We start from the raw sequence: 20,959 nt of genomic DNA on the forward strand, positions 1-20,959 counted from the left end.
TTCACCTGTTTTTTTTTCTAATTAGACAAGATGCATTTTTATATGACCTACCTAAGGAAACACCTTTAATGGTTTGGGCGTATTAACAATCTAAAGACGAGAATGTAGACAGCTGGCTTTTCATTAAATATAATTAACACACCCAGACCTGCACAACAGTATAGTAATAATATGCTCCAAGACTTAAATGCAACACATTTTTTCTGCATAGAAACGTGCCCATAAGAGTTACAGCTGATTCTAGCAGCATCAGGCACAAGACAATTGTGGATGTGTCACCAGTCCATTGCAGGACACACTCATGCACACACATACACACACACACACACACACACAAACAGACACACTGGGACAATTTAGTGTCATGGAGTAACCTGAAACATATATCTTTAGGAGGAAATAAGAGAACACACACATATGATGACACACACATATGAAGCTGTGTGGCACCAAATCCTCAGAGAAGATCAACTGACTATAAAATATTTGGATGAAGAATTACGCTGTTTACAACATGATTTTTCATATTATGTTAATAGGTCTGTTTTAGATTTTGTTTTGTTTTTTTATTTTTGTAATATTATGATTTTCTTTACTATTGTGTTAATTAAATGTTTTGCTGCTGTATGCTTTCCTAAGTTTCTATGTAGAGTTTTGTGTTATCTGTCCTGTATCTTTCTTGTGGAGCTTGAGTAGGCAGGTCCTAGCAACTTATTCATTGTAGCTTATAAATTTATACGGTGGGTTCCAATAAACCTATAATGAAGTAACGGTTCAAAAAGAAAATACATATGTTTAAATACAGTTTGCTAGATTTTTTTTTGCTGTCTTAACATATTTAAAGCTAAGAAAATTATTTACTATGCTATGTATTTTGATGTTTACTGTACATTAACTTTAGTACACACAGGAGGTAAAGAGTTATCCAGAGTTTTAGTTTATCAAATATTTAATCTTTTAGGCAAATTGGTCCTAGGTGAGGGATGAGACAAAGAGCGGTTTAAACCTCCTATGATGAAAGAAAACTTTGGACGGCGTTTTCCCTTGCCCGGACGCGGGTCACCGGGGCCCCCCCTCTGGAGCCAGGCCTGGAGGTGGGGCTCGATGGCGAGCGCCTGGTGGCCGGGCCTGCACCCATGGGGCTCGGCCGGGCACAGCCCGAAGAGGCAACGTGGGTCCCCCTTCCCATGGGCTCACCACCTATGAGAGGGGCCAAGGAGGTCGGGTGCAGTGTGAGTTGGGTGGTGGCCAAAGGCAGGGACCTTGACTCGGCTACAGAAGCTGGCTCTTGGGACGTGGAATGTCACCTCTCTGAAGGGGAAGGAGCCTGAGCTAGTGCGCGAGGTTGAGAGGTTCCGGCTAGATATAGTCGGACTCACCTCGATGCACAGCTTGGACTCTGGAACCAATCTCCTTGAGAGGGGCTGGACTCTCTACCACTCTGGAGTTGCCCCTGGTGAGGGGCGCCGAGCGGGAGTGGGTATACTTATTGCCCCCCGACTTGGAGCCTGTTCATTGGGGTTTACCCCGGTAGACGAGAGGGTAGCCTCCCTCCGCCTTCGAGTGGGGGGACGGGTCCTAACTATTGTTTGTGCGTATGCGCCGAACAGCAGTTCAGAGTACTCACCCTTTTTGGAGTCCCTGGAGGGGGTGCTAGAGGGCATACCTTCTGGGGACTCCCTCGTTCTGCTGGGAGACTTCAATGCTCACGTGGGCAATGACAGTGAGACCTGGAAGGGTGTGATTGGGAGGAATGAACTTCTGAACTTCTGTGCTCGTCACGGATTGTCCATAATGAACACCATGTTCAAGCATAGGGGTGTTCATATGTGCACTTGGCACCAGGACACCCTAGGCCTCAGTTCGATGATCGACTTTGTGGTTGTGTCATCGGACTTGCGGCCACATGTCTTGGACACTCGGGTGAAGAGAGGGGCGGAGCTGTCAACTGATCACCACCTGGTGGTGAGTTGGCTTCGATGGTGGGAGAGGATGCCGGTCAGGCCTGGTAGGCCCAAACGTGTTGTGAGGGTCTGCTGGGAACGTCTGGCAGAGCCCCCTGTCAGAAGTAGCTTCAACTCCCACCTCCGGCAGAACTTCGACCACATCCCGAGGGAGGTGGGGGACATTGAGTCCGAATGGGCCATGTTCCGTGCCTCTATTGTTGAGGCGGCTGACCGGAGCTGTGGCCGTAAGGTGGTCGGTGCCTGTCGTGGCGGCAATCCCCGAACCCGTTGGTGGACACCGGCGGTGAGGAATGCCGTCAAGCTGAAGAAGGAGTCCTACAGGACCCTTTTGTCCTGTGGGACTCTGCAGGCAGCTGATAGGTACCGGCAGGCCAAGCGGAATGCGGCTTTGGTGGTTGCTGAGGCAAAAACTCGGGCGTGGGAGGAGTTTGGGGAGGCCATGGAGAATGACTTTTGGACGGCTTCGAGGAGATTCTGGTCCGCCGTCCGGCGTCTCAGGAGGGGGAAGCAGTGCAGTGTCAACACTGTATATGGTGGTTATGGTGTGCTGCTGACCTCGACTCGGGACGTTGTGGGTCGGTGGGGGGAGTACTTCGAAGACCTCCTCAATCCCACTAACATGCCTTCCAATGTGGAAGCAGAGCCTGGGGACTCAGAGGTGGGCTCCCCCATCTCTGGGACTGAGGTCACCGAGGTGGTCAAAAAACTCCTTGGTGGCAGGGCCCCGGGGGTGGATGAGATACACCCGGAGTTCCTCAAGGCTCTGGATGCTGTAGGACTGTCTTGGTTGACACGCCTCTGCAACATCGCATGGGCATCAGGGACAGTGCCTCTGGATTGGCAGACCGGGATGGTGGTCCCCCTCTTTAAGAAAGGGGACCGGAGGGTGTGTTCCAAATACAGAGGGATCACACTCCTCAGCCTCCCTGGAAAAGTCTATTCAGGAGTCCTGGAGAGGAGGGTCCGTCGGATAGTCGAGCCTCGGATTCAGGAGGAACAGTGTGGTTTTCGTCCTGGTCGCGGAACAGTGGACCAGCTCTACACCCTTAGCAGGGTCCTAGAGGGTGCATGGGAATTTGCCCAACCAGTCTACATGTGTTTTGTGGACTTGGAAAAGGCATTCGACCATGTCCCTTGGGGAATCCTGTGGGGGTTACTCCGAGAGTATGGGGTACTGGACCCCCTGATAAGGGCTGTTCGGTCCCTGTACGATCGGTGACAGAGCTTGGTCCGCATTGCCGGCAGTAAGTAGAACCCGTTTCCAGTGAGAGTTGGACTCCGCCAAGGCTGCCCTTTGTCACCGATTCTGTTCATAACTTTTATGGACAGAATTTCTAGGCGCAGCCAGGGCGTTGAGGGGGTCCGGTTTGGTGGACTCAGGATTGGGTCACTGCTTTTTGCAGATGATGTTGTCCTGTTTGCTTCATCAGGCCGTGATCTTCAGCTCTCTCTGGATCGGTTCGCAGCCGAGTGTGAAGCGGCTGGGATGGGAATCAGCACCTCCAAATCTGAGACCATGGTCCTCAGCCGGAAAAGGGTGGAGTGCCCTCTCAGGGTTGGTAGCGAGATCCTGCCCCAAGTGGAGGAGTTCAAGTATCTTGGGGTCTTGTTCACGAGTGAGGGAAGAATGGAGCGTGAGATCAACAGGCGGATCGGTGCGGCGTCCGCAGTGATGCAGGCTATGCATCGGTCTGTCGTGGTGAAAAAGGAGCTGAGCCGCAAGGCGAAGCTCTCAATTTACCAGTCGATCTATGTTCCTACTCTCACCTATGGTCATGAGCTATGGGTAGTGACCGAAAGAACGAGATCGCGAATACAAGCGGCTGAAATGAGTTTCCTCTGCAGGGTGTCTGGGCTTTCCCTTAAAGATAGGGTGAGAAGCTCAGTCATCTAGGAGGGGCTCAGAGTAGAGCCGCTGCTCCTCCGCATCGAGAGGAGTCAGATGAGGTGGCTCGGGCATCTGATCAGGATGCCTCCTGGACGCCTCCATGGAGAGGTGTTCCAGGCATGTCTAACCGGGAGGAGGCCCCGGTGAAGACCCAGGACACGCTGAAGGGACTATGTCTCTCGGCTGGCCTGGGAACGCCTTGGGATTCTCCCGGAAGAGCTAGAAGAAGTGGCCGGGGAGAGGGAAGTCTGGGCATCTCTGCTCAAGCTGCTGCCCCCGCGACCCGACCTCGGATAAGCGGAAGAGGATGGATGGATGGATGGATGGATGGATGGATAATCTTTTTGGTCTTCTGCGCTGTAAAGTAAAATCTTAATCAACAGAATCATGCAATGGAGATTAAATATAATATATTATAACAGAGCATTTGAATTATTATTTAATGATAAGGAATAACTAATTAAGAACCTTGGTGTATTGTGTTTAAAGGAATTCACCCAAAAAAGATTTTTTTTTAAATATTACTTACCCTATGTAGTTTGAAGTGGTGGCTGAGAAAAAATTTTTTGTCTCATCTTTTTGTAGAGAATGCACAAAAAGAGATTCTCATAGGATCAATAGGTGACCAATGCTTGACAGTATCAGACATTGTGAAAAACATCCATGGAAAAAGAAAAGAAAAAAAAATCATATATAACTCATGTCACATAATCCACATGCCATTCTTATGATCAAAATGTTCAAAATGTGTGCATTTTTTGCTAAAATATTATTAACAGTTACTTCTGAAAACTCCACATTGAATATAAACATGAGAAATGTAATTTGTACAATACTGTGCGTTTGAATGGAAAATATGCCTCTAGCCCTCAATCGCTGATTAAGAATCTTGTTTCCAATTCAGACAGGAAGACAGCCCATCCCTGCCTTCCCTGCCCTTCTTATTAAACAGTAATGTACTGACCAGTTGAATTTCAAATTACAGTGATATTAACCATATAACCAATAATAAAGACTTTCTTTTTATCAGAGTAACAATTTAAATCAGGGCTGAAAAGTCATTATTATACTACATTTTTGCAGAAGATGCTGATGAGGCAGCTCATGTTTAGAATTATTTTGATTGCCCTTTACTAAATCAGTTCTGTTTTCTTCTCTGTGCCTTGTACTGGCACTTCATGCACCTTGGAGTAGTTGTTTTATAAGCAATGATGAAAATGTTATGGTATGGATTCACTGTAAGACATTTGTGGTATTCTGGTGAAATCATTATGCTTTGTCTGTGCTTTGTTGCACAGATGACTGCCCATAGCAGGATAATAAGGCTGGCTGAAATAGAAAAAACTAAAACTTTAGGTTTATTTGTGTTAATTGCTTTTAGAAAAACAGCACATAAAGGCATATGTTTATATTCACATTGCAGAGGCTTTGTTTTGTAATAAAGGTGCTGTATTTCGCCCGACCTGGCACAGACTACAAGGAGGTATGTGTAAAAACACACAAGACTTTTATTTTTCTTCACCTGTGGGGCACGTCTTCCCCGTAATCCCCACAGGCACAACACAGTCCAAAACAAGCACAATCCTCCAACACAACACCACAACTCCTCCCGTCAAGCTTCATCCTCCTCTTCCCGACTGGCCACTGAGTGGTGGTTGCCGGCTCCTTTTATGGCTCCTTTTATGGCCCACCCGGAAGTGCTCCAGGTGATTGATCACCTGTTTCTGGTTGCACTCCTGGGTGGGGCTGAAGATTCGTCCAGCTGGGCTCAGGGACCCATGCAGCACCCCCTGGCAGCCATCCCAGATCCGAACAGGGCTGTAGAGAACTCCATCTCCCATGGAGCCCTGAGGGAAGCTGAGGCACCACCGTCAGCCAGGGAGGCTTCCACCAAGCATAACAAGGGAGGTATTGAGCAGCCCATAGTTGCTCCCCCAGAACATACATCGAAGGGGTGTCCCGGCCGGGTATCACAGTTTCTACATTATGGTTTGTGTTTTAATTAAAAAATGCTGTATTAGTAATTAGTGCACAGCTCATTGAGTGTAAAAATGGAAGTGTGCTTCATAAGAATATATAATGTTGAACTGATGTGCATAGGACGCTGTTAGTGTAGAAACAGTCTGGAGTTTAAAAAAGGCATCAACATATCAGTTAAAAAAAACTATGCACAACTTATATTCCCAGTGGCTGGTGCATCATCATTGTTGGTCATTTCTGGGACATCCATCAAGTTTTACCTGCAGAGAGGATTAATTCTAGCTGTGGTCAAATTCATTCATGCTTGAAAACCCACCTTTTCTCTGTATCGTTATATTTCACTATAGCTACACCAATACACTAGTATCCGAATTTTCAGTGCAAAGTGCTTAGATTTGATTCTACTGGACTGTAAACTCACATTGAAAATTAACTTCACTGTGCTACAAATTGATCTTTACTTATATAGACTGATTTAAATGTATTGCTTTGTAACTTACAGTTTATTGAAAGGTCATGTATTTAATCTTCTTACATTGATTTGAATTCTTATTTGTATGGTGATGCACTTTGTGATCTGCATGTTTAAAAGTAAATTGAATGTTTGATTAAAATGAAAGATCCTCCTCTCTATAGCTTATCCCTTCCTATTTGTTTCAAAAACAAAATGATACTTGGAGAGTGATATGAGAAAGCAATCACTTCAGCCTTGACTACGGCAATTGATAACCTTACCCGCAATGAAGATTTACTTACTCCTGATGAATTGGTTTCTTACTACAATGACAGACTCCATAGCCTTTTGGACACATGTGCACCTCTAAAAACCCAGATTGTCTTCTTTACACACTCTGCTCCCTGGTTCACTCTTAAGCTTCGGCAGCTTAAAGCAAATGGCCATCGCTTAGACCGTCTCTATAAAAAATCTGGACTCACTGTGCACCTAGAAATACATCATGAGCACATTCGTCTACAAAGATGCATTATCTGTGGCTAAAACTGCTTATTACTCTAAATAAAGCATGTCTGATAGTAACAAAAGAGCTTTGTTTTCCACTATTAACAGAATTCTGGCACCTCCTGATATAATTCCATCTTATATGTGTTGCACTGCTACATGTGATAAATTTTTGACCTTTTTAAAAACCAAAATTTATAATAGTCGTCAACAACTTGCATCTTCAGTATATTTGCCATCCAGTTCTTATTTAAATATTTCAACTGAGCCTCCTTTAACTTATTTATCAACTTTTGAATTGCCCACTGAAGCTGCAATTTCTTCTCTTATTCATAAATCTAGATCTGCCACTTGTCAGCTTAATCGCATGCCTACTCGACTGGTAAAAGCCTGCTTGCCTTCACTTTCTTCACTTATAACTGATATCATTCAGTCCTCTCTGAGATCTCGGTTTGTTCTTTTATCCCTCAAATCAGCAGTAATAACTCCAATTTTAAAGAAACCTGGTGCTGACCTCGAGGACTTCACTATCATCCTATATCAAATCTACCATTCATTTTTCAAAATTCTTGAAAAAGTAGTGGCTTTTTGTCACTGGAACTCATTTCCACACAACATTCGGGACACAGATTCCCTACCTATTTTCAAATCTCATTTTAAGACTTATCTGTTTAGAGTAGCTTATACTACATGACCTAAGGCTGTATTCTTATTGCTGTATTTTCAGTTCTACAGATATAGATATATGTGTATGTGTACACGGTGGCACAGCGGTAACGCTGCTGCCTCGCAGTAAGGAGATCTGGGTTCGCTTCCCAGGTCCTCCCTGTGTGGAGTTTGCATGTTCTCCCCGTGTCTGCATGGGTTTCCTCCAGGTGCTCCGGTTTCCTCCCAGAGACATACAGGTTAGGTGCATTGGTGATCTTAAATTGTCCCTAGTGTGTGCTTGGTGTGTGTGCCCTGCAGTGGGCTGGCACCCTGCCTGGGATTGTTCCTGCCTTGCACCATGTGTTGGCTGGGATTGGCTCCAGCAGACTCCCGTGGCCCTGTGTTATGATATAGCGGGTTGGATAATAGACAGCTAAAACGGTTAGAAATAAAGAAGACCCTAGTTTGTGGACTACGCTCCCTTCTGCATTATCTCTATCTTGGTATACTTCCAAGCTCAATTAGGCAATGTAAAATCGTGTACAGCAACTATAGAGTATTACACTGATTCAACTGTTAACTGCTTGAAAAACGGCTGTACTATAATTATCGCGACTGTATCTGTTTATTGAATTATTGTGAGCCTTGCATAACATACACCCACCTTCACTTTCTGACGCTACGAGCTCTCTTCAAACTGCAGCTTTTCTGCAGGTACCGCGCGCGCCTTTCTCGGCACGTGCCTTGCCCCGCCCACTTTCTGCCTTCCTAAGCGCTAAACCGCGTCTTACGCCCGCAGAGTGGTGGCAGCGAGCAAGTTTAACAGCGGTGTAGGATCGCAGTGTAGTACAGCAGCAGTATTTTATGACGAGGACCATTTAGACCCCTTGCTATCAGCGTAAATTGTGTCTAAATGCTCAGGCTAGGATACTCCAAGGAGGTGACGCTCTACCTAACATTACTTGTATCAGGTAAGCACTTCTGTTCTGATTTATGCGAATACACAGGAACTTGTCACATTTCTTTGTTAACCGATCTGCTTTGGTAGCTGCATTTTTTTGTTTTTTGAATTCTAATTTTATTGTGGTTTGGCTTGCTGCAGGTATTGTCTAGTCAGTGAGTTATCACTTCAAACAAGGGAGTCACACGCTGTTGCTGCACTGTGTCCCCCAAGTACTTAATTTGACTTCTTTTATGCTGTAAATTGATTGCGCAATAATATGAAATGCACCAAAATGATGTAATTCAAAACATCTTTGAAACTGGACGAAGGCAGTGTGACAGTAGGAATCCAAGTCTGCATAAATCTTGTCGATAATGGGCAGAAAACCTATTATTTAATAATACCCTGTATAGTGAATTTTATGGTGTCGGTCTTAAAGTAGCCCTTTCTGTTTATTTTTGTATTTGCACATAATACTACTATTCTGAGTCTAAGAGTGTAATTCGAAATATTATTGTATAATTAGAAAATGGTACTGACGTGCAGGGCCTTTTCCTAGACAAACTTTGGAGTGCTTTGGAGTACAATCAGCTGAGCTGCCCCCAACACATATGAGTGTGGATTAACATGAATGGCAGAAGTCTGCACACCTTTATTAAACCTTCGTTGATATAAAGACATCGGGTATTTTTAAGCTTAAATAAGATCTTGTAACTAGCGATACCTAAATCGAAAACAAATAGGTTATTTTATACATAACATTCTCAAACGCAGCTAATCCAGTTCAGAGTTTGAGCCATGGTGAATTGCATCGGCACAATGCAATAACACAGCCCTAAACAGTCTGTCTGAAGTCCTGTTCACACTCGCCTGCACTCACACTAGGGCCTGTCTAGAGTCGCCACAGCATCTTAGGAGATATCTTTGGAGATATTGGAGGGAAACGACATGAAGACACTATGAGAATGTGCACATTTCTCAGATGCAGTATTCATAACCCAGGACACTGGATCCATGAAGCAGCAGTGCTAACCACTGTGCTTAAATGCCACCCATGAAAGTTGTAAAAAATATTGCCTCGATTACAAGAGTGTGTCCACCTTTTGTAATTTTTGAATAACGATTTTGCTTATTTTTAACAAGTGTCATTTGAAACCATATATCAGGGCAGTTTGCCTGCATCTCATATCAAAAGTTATTCTGGTTACCCATAAATAAAATTAACCTGTTCATGTAGGATTTCTCTTACAAGTTCATGGTTGCATGGTGTATATATAACCAACATTCACAAGTAGTAACAAAAGAACTACAGGAATCTTTGTGTTGAAAGATACAGCCAAGTACATAGATATACAAGAATTTATCACATTTTAAAGACTATTGATCACTGAAAAAAGACACTGTTAAAATAATGCAAAGATCAGGATGTCCCTTCCAAACAAATGACAGAGAAAAGAGAAGGCTCATTCAAGGAACTACCAAGAGGCCAACAGAAATAAGACTGAGTTTTGGGGGGGTAGTAAGACAGAAGTAACTTTTCTCAAAAAAGAACATGCATCCTTAACCCTTCTAAGTTTTGCAAGAGAAAACATTCAGTTTTATAAAACTGTGTAGGGAAACATCTGCTGATCTGATATGGTAGCACTTATTTCGCCTGAATTCCCAAAAGATATGTTTAGTGCAAGCCAAAACAGCTCAACACCTTGAAGATCACAGTTTCTTTTGTCAAGTATGGCAGTTACAATATCATCTCTTCATTGAGGATGAATGATTCAAACTAACATTCAAAAGAGTGTGACATGTCAACTCATCCGAATCCTGTCCAGGAATTGCCCAATTCGAACTGAGACCTCATTTCTATGAATAATTTCTGAAGTTGCAAAAATTAGACTATCCATTGCACTATGCAATTTGACCTGTGCTCCAAAGGAAAGTCTATTTCTCAAAGGTAAAAGTAAAGAAAATCGACAGAAGCATATTATAAAGTATGTTAAAGGTAAAAGTAAAGAAAATTGACAGAAGCATATTATAAAGTATGTTAAACATAATTTCTTATGGTCATGACAAAAGTGCATATTTTGTGAAAGACATCCTTTAGTGTGTATTAAAAATTGTCAGTAGTTTGAAGAGACAGGTAAGCACCTTTCTTATTAATTAATGAGTTTACTTAAAACGAGGGTCTCCAACACCAACGATGCAAAGCTGGTTTTCTTAACTGCACCCAGATTTTTGCAGAGCTCTAATGGGAAATCACATATTTAACAAAATAAAACAAGAATGTACTGTATAATATCTGTATTGAGCTCTTTAGTATTGTTTTAGAATAGGAAGGCAGTGTATAATGAACAAGACATTTCTGTTAGGTTATAATCATTTTCATTTACCCAATGGATTTTATATAAAGAGACTGTAACGTTAAGAGCAAGTAGAAGGTGTAAAGTTCGGTAAGGATTTGATAAAAGTTTTCAGGGAAAGGTCTGCATTAGCTATTCCAGTGACTGTTAGCTACTTTATTCATTTGTTGTATTTTAATTCATCTTTGGCATGCATGCAAAACTGACCAATGGACATACTATTTGCTAAAACAGATATATAACGTGTAAATAAAACAGTTTACATTGAAATTATTAATTTTCTACTACAAAGAAATCCTTTGTTGAAACTTCTTAACCATAATCAGTTCACAGTCCTGGGGCCTCATTTGTAAAACTGGTATATGCACAAAAAGAGATTGAAATGTACATACACAACTTTCCATGCAAATGTCCAGATTTATAAAAGAAAACATGATTTGGGGGGGTCTATAGCTGCAAAGGTTTTTTCAGTCAGTCCCGATTTGTTTTCATTTAGAGTGACAGACAGGTCATACATTTCTGAACATTCAGAGGGATCAGTGACATATTTCCAGTTTACTCTGTCTCCAATGACGACCATATTTATGTGAACCCGAATATAGGGGGTGGCTTATAGTATGGTGGCTTTGAGGTAAATTTAGCTTTAGTTGATGAAAAGCAAAACTGATCAAGACATTTAATTAAAAAAATCATCAATAATTTCACATGATTAAATTGGATAAAGGAAACCAGCAATTGTCAACATTTGCACACTGCTTGACGTATACCATATTCCTCCACCGCTAATGTCTCTGGATGCAAAAGAAGTGTTCATAGAGTAGGCTGGGGTATCTCTTTACCATATTTAATGCAAATTTGTGTTTGGACTAAATATTTGCGCTCAGATCAGGCTATTTTACTGAAGCCCAGAAGCCTCTGTACACTTAAAACACAATAAATTCCGGTTACTTCATATTAGGACATGGAAGCAAATAAAGTTGAACACTGTCGCCAATGTGATTAGCAATTGCTATCAAAGCACTGGCAATTTGCTGCATTTGGAAGTAAAGGGGAATTAAAAGGAAGGAATGGAAATTTTGATTACTAATCTAAATGTATCATTTTATGTTGTTTTACCCTTACTAGATGAATTTTACAAAATATGAAAGCTTAAAATTAATTGGAGTAAAAATGTTTTTTCCAGTTGCAGTGCCTATAAAAAGTATTTAGCTCCCCTTGAATGTTTCAACATTTTCCTGTTAAATAACAAGGAATCACAGTAGATTTAATTTGGCATTCATGACATTGATTAACAGAAAAACACTCTTTAAATGTCAATGTGAATGTGAAAATGTATGCAATCAATTATTTTGTGTTTTATATTTACAATTAATTTAGATCACTCTTTTCCCTCTGACATTTGAGAGTTTTTTTTCCTGTTGATCAATTTAAAAAAAAAGCCAGATTAAACCCACTGTAATTCAATGTTGTATAACAATAAAATGCAAAAACATTCAAGGAGGAGAATACTTTTTATAGGCTCTGTAATTCACTAGCCGGCCATATTAGATCACTGACTTTTTCAGAGTAGTTCAGGTTTTTGGGAGTTACAAGGAAACTTAAAGATCTTTTTGAGCTTACTTTTTACAGATTAGTTAAGAAAATCAAACAATATGTTTACAGGTGTCTATTTCTTCATTTTTCTTTGTGAGCATAATTAATATCTACTCTCTCTCTCTCTCTCTCTCTCTCTCTCTCTCTCTCTCTCTCTCTCTCTCTCTCTCTCTCTCTCTCTCTCTATATATATATATATATATATATATATATATATATATATAATCCTAAGCCTAAAAGTGCAACGATTTTGTGCAATGATTTTATGTGACATTTTTATGTCACGCTTTAAATCAGGCTTATTTTAAAACCTACATATATATGTTTGGTATCATTCTTTTTAGAATTTATCGAACTTTAATGTGATGTTGTTAGATTTTCACATCCCATGAGACGAGACTTTGTGCCAAGAGATTTAACCATATCCGGGGCTGGAAATAAAAGACAAAAGAGTAGGACAGCTGCTGTACAGGTTTTTAAATGTTCGAAGCGCTGCACGAGATGCATATCACGCAGCACTACAGCAGCAAGCAATCCAGCAGCTGATCGTGCAAAGAGGAGGTAAAAAAAACTGTATTTGTTTCCCATTGTATCACCATTTAAGAGGTAGTTTCGAGGGAGCAACCCCATCTCCTTGGGGTGCGTTCAGCCCCCCTCTTCACAACGAGAGTGGTAGAGACGCAAAGTGGCTGGTGTGTAGCGCAGGCCAGGGGGGTTGGCAAGCGTAGTGAGCAGGGGGAAAACCCACTAGTTGTTCAATAAATATTTTTCTTAAACTGTTGCTTATTTTTCATAGTCTTCCTATACTTTGTAGCAAATGCTTTTTCAGAATATTCAGTTTTGTTATTATGGAATGCAAAAAGTACATATATTAATAGGATGACAATGCAAAGATCAAAAACAACATTTCGGTATACCACTACCTAACTTCCAGCTTTACCGCTGGGTTGGTAGTATTTAAAGTTTCAGACAATGGAAGGAAGCACAAGCTACTAAAATGCCCTTGCTTGGTTGGTTCTTGAAAAGAAATCTAGTACAAATTCCTCCATATACTGTATGCTTTACTATGTGCTCTGGTCATCAATAATTATCAATTTTTTTTAATCAGATTGTGCTCCTCCTGCTCAACACATTGTACCTTTTCCTGCAGGATATAAAAAAAACTTTAGGGCAGAGGTGCTGTAACCTCAGACTACATTACAGGATAATATTACATTCTAGCTTGACCTTAATTATACAGTCTTTAATTTATTGAGGACATTAGGTATCTCAACCTTTGAAGATATATGTATTGATAAAATGTTTGCATCTTTTGACCAGCTCTGTTGTAAATCTAGAATTCTTCAGTTTACAAATATGGACCTTTGTTTAGCTTTGGAATTGAAAATGATCCCAAATCCATATGTATCAGTGTTCTAGTAGCATTGCATCACATTTGACTATGTAGTGACAAACTTGTTGTTATTTCCGGCTCTATACTGTTAGTGCATTGATTAATTTTGCTTAGCTAGGAGAACTTTAAGGCACCCTCCCTCACTTAATGGAAAAATTTTTCATTATCTAAAACTAAAAAAAATAATTTTCTTTACCTTGTACTATGCAGAGCTTTAGAATCTGACAGGAATTCATTAAGGTTAATCTAAAATAAGTCTGTTAAACTCCTGCAAAAGCTTCTTTTGTTTCAATCAGTATAATGAAGTATAATAAAACTACTAACATTTGGACCACTGGTCCTCAAAGAAAGGTGGTGCATATGTAAACACAACACCCCAGGTCACTCCGGCAAGGTTGCTACAGTGTCTTTCACTGCCATCTGATGTCATTACATATCCAATTTTTTTGTCATATATGACTTTCTGTTGTACTTGGAATGTATGACTGGGGCTTGTGCTTAAAGTTATGATTCAGATTGTGCAGTGTGCTTCACTGTCACCAGAGTTGGTCACCATGGTTCTTCTCTTGTCAACTACACTGCAAACTTTTCCTGTCAGCCATGGTGCAATTCCACATAGCTCCTTGTAGAGAGGCACGTCGCCATGTTACTTCTTTGGTCATGCATGACTTATGTTGTGGCCGAAATGTGTGACTGGTGCTTGCATTGAAAATGATTAATCAGCAGAGCTTGCCACAGTGCTCTTCCTGAAGCCATGGTGTACATCTGCATTACTGCTTGCTGTGAGATACAAGGTCACGTTTCTGCTTACTGTGTGAAGATTACAAAGACCAGTTTCACTGGTGAGATAGCCCACACCTTTTTATCTGTATCAGTAAAGCAACAGAGGAGACGTTCAGCTCTTGTCAGGTTACAAATGCCAGATGACCTGGGTCAGACACACATCGTGCTAAAAAAACACTAGATTATCTTTACCATTTCATGCATCTCAAAAAGTGCATAGAAATTAAAGAAGAACAGCAATGTTTTCATTTTGCACAATGTAAAGTTTCCTGAAGTGTATTATTATTGCATGTTGTGGTAGTGCAACCAAACACAATTTAAATCCATTCAAAGGGTCATGGCTTCTACATAAAAAAGAAATTAGTTATTTTCAAAAATCTATATTGAACACTTCCAAAATAAGGCCCATTTTTGTGATGATGGTTTTGACCAGTTGTCAGATGCTGTCTAGTCTCAGTGATGAGTACTAGGCCCTTTTTTCTCTCTTTGTCTCTACATTAGTTTCTAGGCACTTTATATCTTCTAGTGGCATTTTACCATCGGTATTCTGGTAAATGACTAGGTCTTCCTTTAATTACCTTTATTGGTGAGTCCTTCTTCTTCAAGAAACACTTTTTCTTTGACCCAGTCCTGTGTCTTTTTTCTTCACAGCATCTATATATATAATTCATAAAGTCGCCTCCAGAGCGGGAAGACACCCATGAAAGCACGCACACCAAAACAAGACACCCATTATGGCACGCAGGAAGGGGCGTGGATTCACTAAGCCGCTGACAAGTAGGAAGGAGCCATGCCCACCAACTCTATGACCATTGGATATGACGACAACTCGCAGAGCCACGCCCACCACTTCGGACGCGACGCCTCAGAAAAAACGGCGTCATTTATGTTCGTCTGTGCAACAGTACACATGGACCTCTGAGTCACGTTGACTTTTCATTAGTCAACCTCAGTGGAACCTTAGTTCACACAGAGGCAGCGCCAGAGAGAGACAGAGGCACACAGAGGCAGCGCCAGAGAGAGAGCCACACACACACAGGCAGCGCGACAGGGAGACAGAGGGACACACACAGGCAGCGCGACAGAGAGAGCCGCGCAATCCTTTAAAACTGAGGTTAAAACACAATGAAGGAAGCAGTCTTTAAAAACCAATAAGCCCTGTGCCTCTTTTTCATTAGCGTCTCACCTGCTTCACTGCCCTGCAACAGTCGAGACACTTTCTCAGCAGCTGACCTTCTCTGTGCCTGACTCCACTACTGTCAGTTGCCTGATTAAAAATGGTGAACTCGTGCAATGTTACTATCTTGGTTGGCTTTTAAATAAAGTTCAGATTTGTTGAAATGTTCCTTTTTTTCCCCCTGTGCTTAAAACTCAGTTTATACAACTGCTGCAATGTTACAGACAGAGAGAGGGCTCACGTGCTTCTGAGAGACAGAGGGAGAGGGGGCTCACGTGCTGCTGAGAGAGAGAAGGGGAGGGGGCTCACGTGCTGCTGAGAGAGAGGGGGGGGGGGCTGGGGAGGCTCGCGTGCTGCTGAGAGAGAGAGATAGCACTATTACACTGTGCATTCTATGGTGTAATAATTAACTATATTTGTGCTTAAAAATCTTTAAAAAAATATATTTACATGCAGTTCGTACGGTCTAGAATGGATTAATTGTATTTACATACAATCCTATGGGGGAAATTGCTTCGGTTCACGACCAAATCGGTTTACGACCAGAGGTTTGGAACGAATTATGGTCGTGAACCGAGGTCCCACTGTATATTGAGTCTAGAAAACATGATCAGCAAGTCTTTGATAGGCTGCAACAAAATGATGAAAGAACGGGCACATTTTTTTCTCACAAGCTGGGTGGGTGGGTGTTAGTTAGTTAATTAGTTACTCGAAGGATTTCAAGATTTAATATCCACAAGCGGTAACACTGCAAAAGCAGCCCAAACCAGAAAAGACGGCTGGCAAAAAGTGGCTGACAAATTAAACGCGTGTGCATTGTACTTACTGAAAGCGGCGTTACAGATTTTGCAAATGTTCATTTTTTCCCTCTGTTTAAAAAAATTAATAAAGCGGCGTGATTATGCGGCGTATACTACGCCGCGGGTTGGTATGCAGCGTGTAAAACTGTTTGTCGCGGATAATTTGTCTTTTACTTTAACACGAAGACAATTTCCTGTTAGATTTGCCTTTGCGATGACAATTGATAAGGCACAGGGCCAAACTTTCAAAAAGATGTGCATGTATCTGCCAAAACCAGTTTTCAGTCACGGACAGGTGTATGTTGCTGTCTCCACAGTTCCATCTTTTCATTCACTTACTGGTATGCCTGCAGGAACACGTGCAGCGAGCGAGAGAGAGCGAGCGACACACACACGCATACAGGCGCGCGAGAGAGAGAGAGCGCTGGACGCATAAGAATAATAATACTTCATTACATTGATATACCGGTGTTTTCAGTATTCAAAGCGCTATCCACACAGGGAGAAACCGGGAAGCGAACTCAAAATCTTCCACAGTCTCCTTACTGCAAAACAGCATCACTACCATTGCGCTACAAGGCAGTTAAAGAATGCACCGGCCTCGATTTTGTTTTCACTTCTGTTTACAGCGATCGGATCGTAGCGTGCATTGTTGCAGTGTTACTTTTCTTGGTGGCTTATTACATTATGGATGTTTCACATGTTCATTTTTTCCCTGTGCTTAAAAGACATTAAAAAAGTTTTTCTCAACTGTGACTCCGGAACAACTCAGTACACAAGCTATATTAAGTGTCAACAACGAAGACACCTTAATGAACAAGTGCTGAAACTTATCCCTACCGACGAAGTAAACTTTCACCAGCGTGGCCTCCATCGTCACAGACGATCCCGCTTTCAGTCACGGACAATTGTATGTTGCTCTCTCCAGAGGTCCATCTTTTCATTCACTCACAGTGGTATCCACAAACCCACCCCATTTGGACAACTGTGTCGTTCAGCAAGTGTTCACTCATCAATACATAATTATGCAGCGTATGTTACGCCGCGGGTTGTCTAGTTATCAATATTTGACCTTTACTAAGCCACTCAACTCATTGTTTAGTTCCATGTTCTTTATAGATTGGACTACTGCAAGTGAGTGTCTTGTTGCAGCACTCCAGAAACTATCTGTTCTCTCCAGCTGATCCAGAATGAAGACATTCTCTACTGACTTCCAGTAACTATTAATTGGCTCTTTGTGAATGATACCTTCAATGGATTTGTGCTTTTTCTATGACTGCCAGAAAAATCTTCAGCCATCTGTGATCCTGAATTGGGTTTATGAGTGTTAGATTTTTTTATACAGTGGTATTTTTAACCTCCTAAAATTTAACCCAGCCTCCTTTGTTTTTTATATTACAGAATTGTGTGAGGTTGGCACCATATCTGTGTTAGGAGCACAATTTAACATATTACACATTCTAGTTTTTTGCATCTTTTTGTTAATGTTTTAACAGGTATGTCATCCTTCTGGTCCAGTTTTGAATTCAAATTCTTGTGTGATACCTTTTACCCAACTTCTTCCTCCTTCTCCTCGTCTTCTGTATTCTAGATCTAGCTACCTTGGGTAGCTCAATAAATGTAGCTTATTATTATTATTATCTAATAATGTTGTACTGAAATTTTGATATGTAAACTTATTCACATTTACTGTAGGCTCCATTTTATCCAAGCAAGCAACACATAAGCTTGAAGCATGTTGTTACTCAGTGAACATCAATTAATACCATAGCAGTTTTATATTCTGTATATAGAGTACTTGGATTCTCTCTATCTCCCTCTCTCTTTCTCTTTCTCTCCCTCGCTTCCTCAAATAGTAATTATTATACCGAAGCTCTTACTACAGCATATTCCTTATATGTGTAAGTTGCCTTCTAACACAGATCTTAACATCTTTTGGAAATGTTCAGTTGACTTAACTCAACTCCATATGCATAAAGGATGTACTCTGACAGACATTGACATTTTTGATTAGTTGTGGTGTTGCCTGTAATGTATAGTGTTGTGTCCTTGGCCATATGCTTTGTTTTTTACAAATTATTTAATATAATCATCTCTTGTCAAAAGAAGACATTATTTTTGTTATTGTTATTTACTTGACAAAGTTGAAATTTGCAATACATACTGTTTTATAGTGGGGGTAACATTGTGTGATATTTCTTCGGCACCATGTATACAGATATGATAAAAAATAAAAATTATGTTTCAAGCTTTACTTCCTGTTAGGATTTTTAAATTAATGTTGCACCCTGTTCTGATATTCTTTTAAAATATGTTTTAAAAGAAAAGTAGTGTTTAGTCCACTAAATACCTTTGTTTTTATCATCTCAAAGAAAAGGTATTTTTATTTTTTGTTGTCATTCTGTTGTCCCCATGTAATATAGGTGTGAAAATGTACTCTGAAAAGCTGTCTTAAAAAATCTAAACCACATCATGAGACAGAAGAGCTTTGAAGAAAGAAGCATTTCCTGCCCCAAAATATTAAACTGTATCACGTGATGAATTAATTAAATATTGCATGCGACATTAATCAACATCTTGCAAAGTAAAAGTAACATTTGGAGGTACTTAAGCAAATCATATTGATGCAGTTATTTATTCTTAGATGTTCATATAATTTCCTTACAGGGGTATGTTCCCTGTAAGAGTACGTGAGCTTTTGTGTTCATGTGACTTTTTTCTAGCCAGACAGTTTCCTTCCACCATGAAAGATACTTCCCTGCTGAATAAGAAGTGCAAATCATCCAAGTTTGTAGAGTATGCATACAGTAGACACCAATAAGTCTAACACACGTGTTATTTACAGTATTTACACTTGCCAAGTCCCGCACAGCACACAGTGCCCCAGCTCCCATAAGTTCGGGTGTCCCTGGTAATACTTCCGCCAGCACCTCCGGGTGTGGTGAAAGTACTGACGTCCAGGGCTTCACAGTCTTCTGGGCACCCTCTGGCGGTGGCCACGGACCCCAATAGGGTTGAGCTTCCATGCTCAATTCCTGTGGCCCCCACACAAACCAGGGTGGCTGCCCTCTCGTGCTCTGGGGGAGGCATAGTCCCTCTCCTGGTCCTTCTTGGTGTCCCAGATGGGCTCAGCCCCCAGCCGCCCACCACAGCTGGTATACATATTATATACAGTACTTATGAATTAAGTAAAGAGTGAAGGGTCTGAATACTTGTATCAATATAATACTTCAGTTTTTTAATTTCAGTAAATTTGCAAAAACTTCTAAAATACTGTTTTTGTTTTCTGTAATTCTGGAGTATTGAGTGTTGTTTGATGAGTGAGGAAAATAAATTTATAGTAAATGATAGTAGCTGCAGCATAAAAATGTGAAAAGGGGTCTGAATATCTCCTGAATGCACTGTATATAACTCTAAAATATACAATTATATGCATTTCTGTTGACTCCTACATATTTCTAAAACAATGTTTTTTTTTAATTTTCACTGAAACTGAAGTGCTTTTTAAACATTAGACAATTACAATTACAACATCTAAAGTCCTGTAGTGTTTTTTGTCAAAATCATCTATTTATTATTTTTGTAATTGTTTGCTAACTTAAAACTCATTTTATGATTTAATAATACTAAATTATTAAGTAGCAGTTGTTCTCAATTACAATTACAAGATAGATCAATCCTTTATAAGACAATTTGGGTCTGTAGCAGTGATGCAAGCATCAATTTAGGTATCATCTGTCACTTATACAGTACAAATAATACACTTTTGTCAGTTCTCAGTAAGATTGTTCATACAGGTGTAAGCTAAAGCAAGACTTTTTTTACCATTTTATAGAATTTTATATGAGAGCAAGACCAGAAGTCTTTTAGTTTATAGGGGAAAATTGTTTTTACAACATAAATATGCTGTCAAGTGGTATCTCGTTTCTTGTTGTGTAGGTGGGTAGGTGATTAAAAAGGATGAAAAAGAGTAATACAGTGGTCGGGCAGTATGTGCATGTTTTGTCTTGGTTTAGATATTGCTAGAGCAAAGTGTTGCATGTTACAGAAAGCAGAGTTTGCTTTTATTATGTGTCCTGCAGTTAAAAGGAAATGTGACTTTTAATGTACTTCTTTGTTCTTATGTTTACATACAGTATTGCAAATGGGTTAGGCAGTATTAGATGCTTTGCTGGTAGGCTGTTGTTCAACTGATTCAGTCTGTATTCTAGGCAAGTAATAAAGCATACAGTATGAAACAGACTAAAAGATTCTCAGTAATACATAGGATCTACAGTACATATATTCACTATGTGTATATGTGGGAAACAGCAACCATAAAAATATAAATATATATAATTGATTTTATTTAGATTTACATCGCAAAGATCATATACTCATTAAAAAGCATTTAAGCTTTAGCAGTTCCCAAGAAATACATTTCACCATTTTTTCCTACAAGACAGAAATCAGTGTTTAATAATTGGCCACTAAAA

At 40.6% G+C, this 20,959-nt stretch overlaps 2 protein-coding genes across 2 annotated transcripts in view; one reads left to right on the plus strand and one right to left on the minus strand.

Moving 5' to 3' along the window:
• LOC114647575 (solute carrier family 35 member D3) overlaps window positions 1–20,959 on the minus strand; it is a 1,087,183-nt gene that overhangs the window by 953,293 nt on the left and 112,931 nt on the right. The window lies entirely within an intron of this gene.
• il20ra (interleukin 20 receptor, alpha) overlaps window positions 8,255–20,959 on the plus strand; it is a 34,136-nt gene continuing 21,431 nt past the window's right edge. Inside the window, exon 1 of the mRNA XM_028797946.2 lies at window positions 8,255–8,412. Within this exon, the coding sequence (XP_028653779.1) occupies window positions 8,355–8,412 (58 nt within the window). The 5' untranslated portion in view covers window positions 8,255–8,354. The remainder of the gene's footprint in view (window positions 8,413–20,959) is intronic.

The sequence above is a fragment of the Erpetoichthys calabaricus genome, chromosome 3 (genome assembly GCF_900747795.2).
Source record: "Erpetoichthys calabaricus chromosome 3, fErpCal1.3, whole genome shotgun sequence".
NCBI classification, from domain to species: Eukaryota; Metazoa; Chordata; class Cladistia; order Polypteriformes; family Polypteridae; genus Erpetoichthys; species Erpetoichthys calabaricus.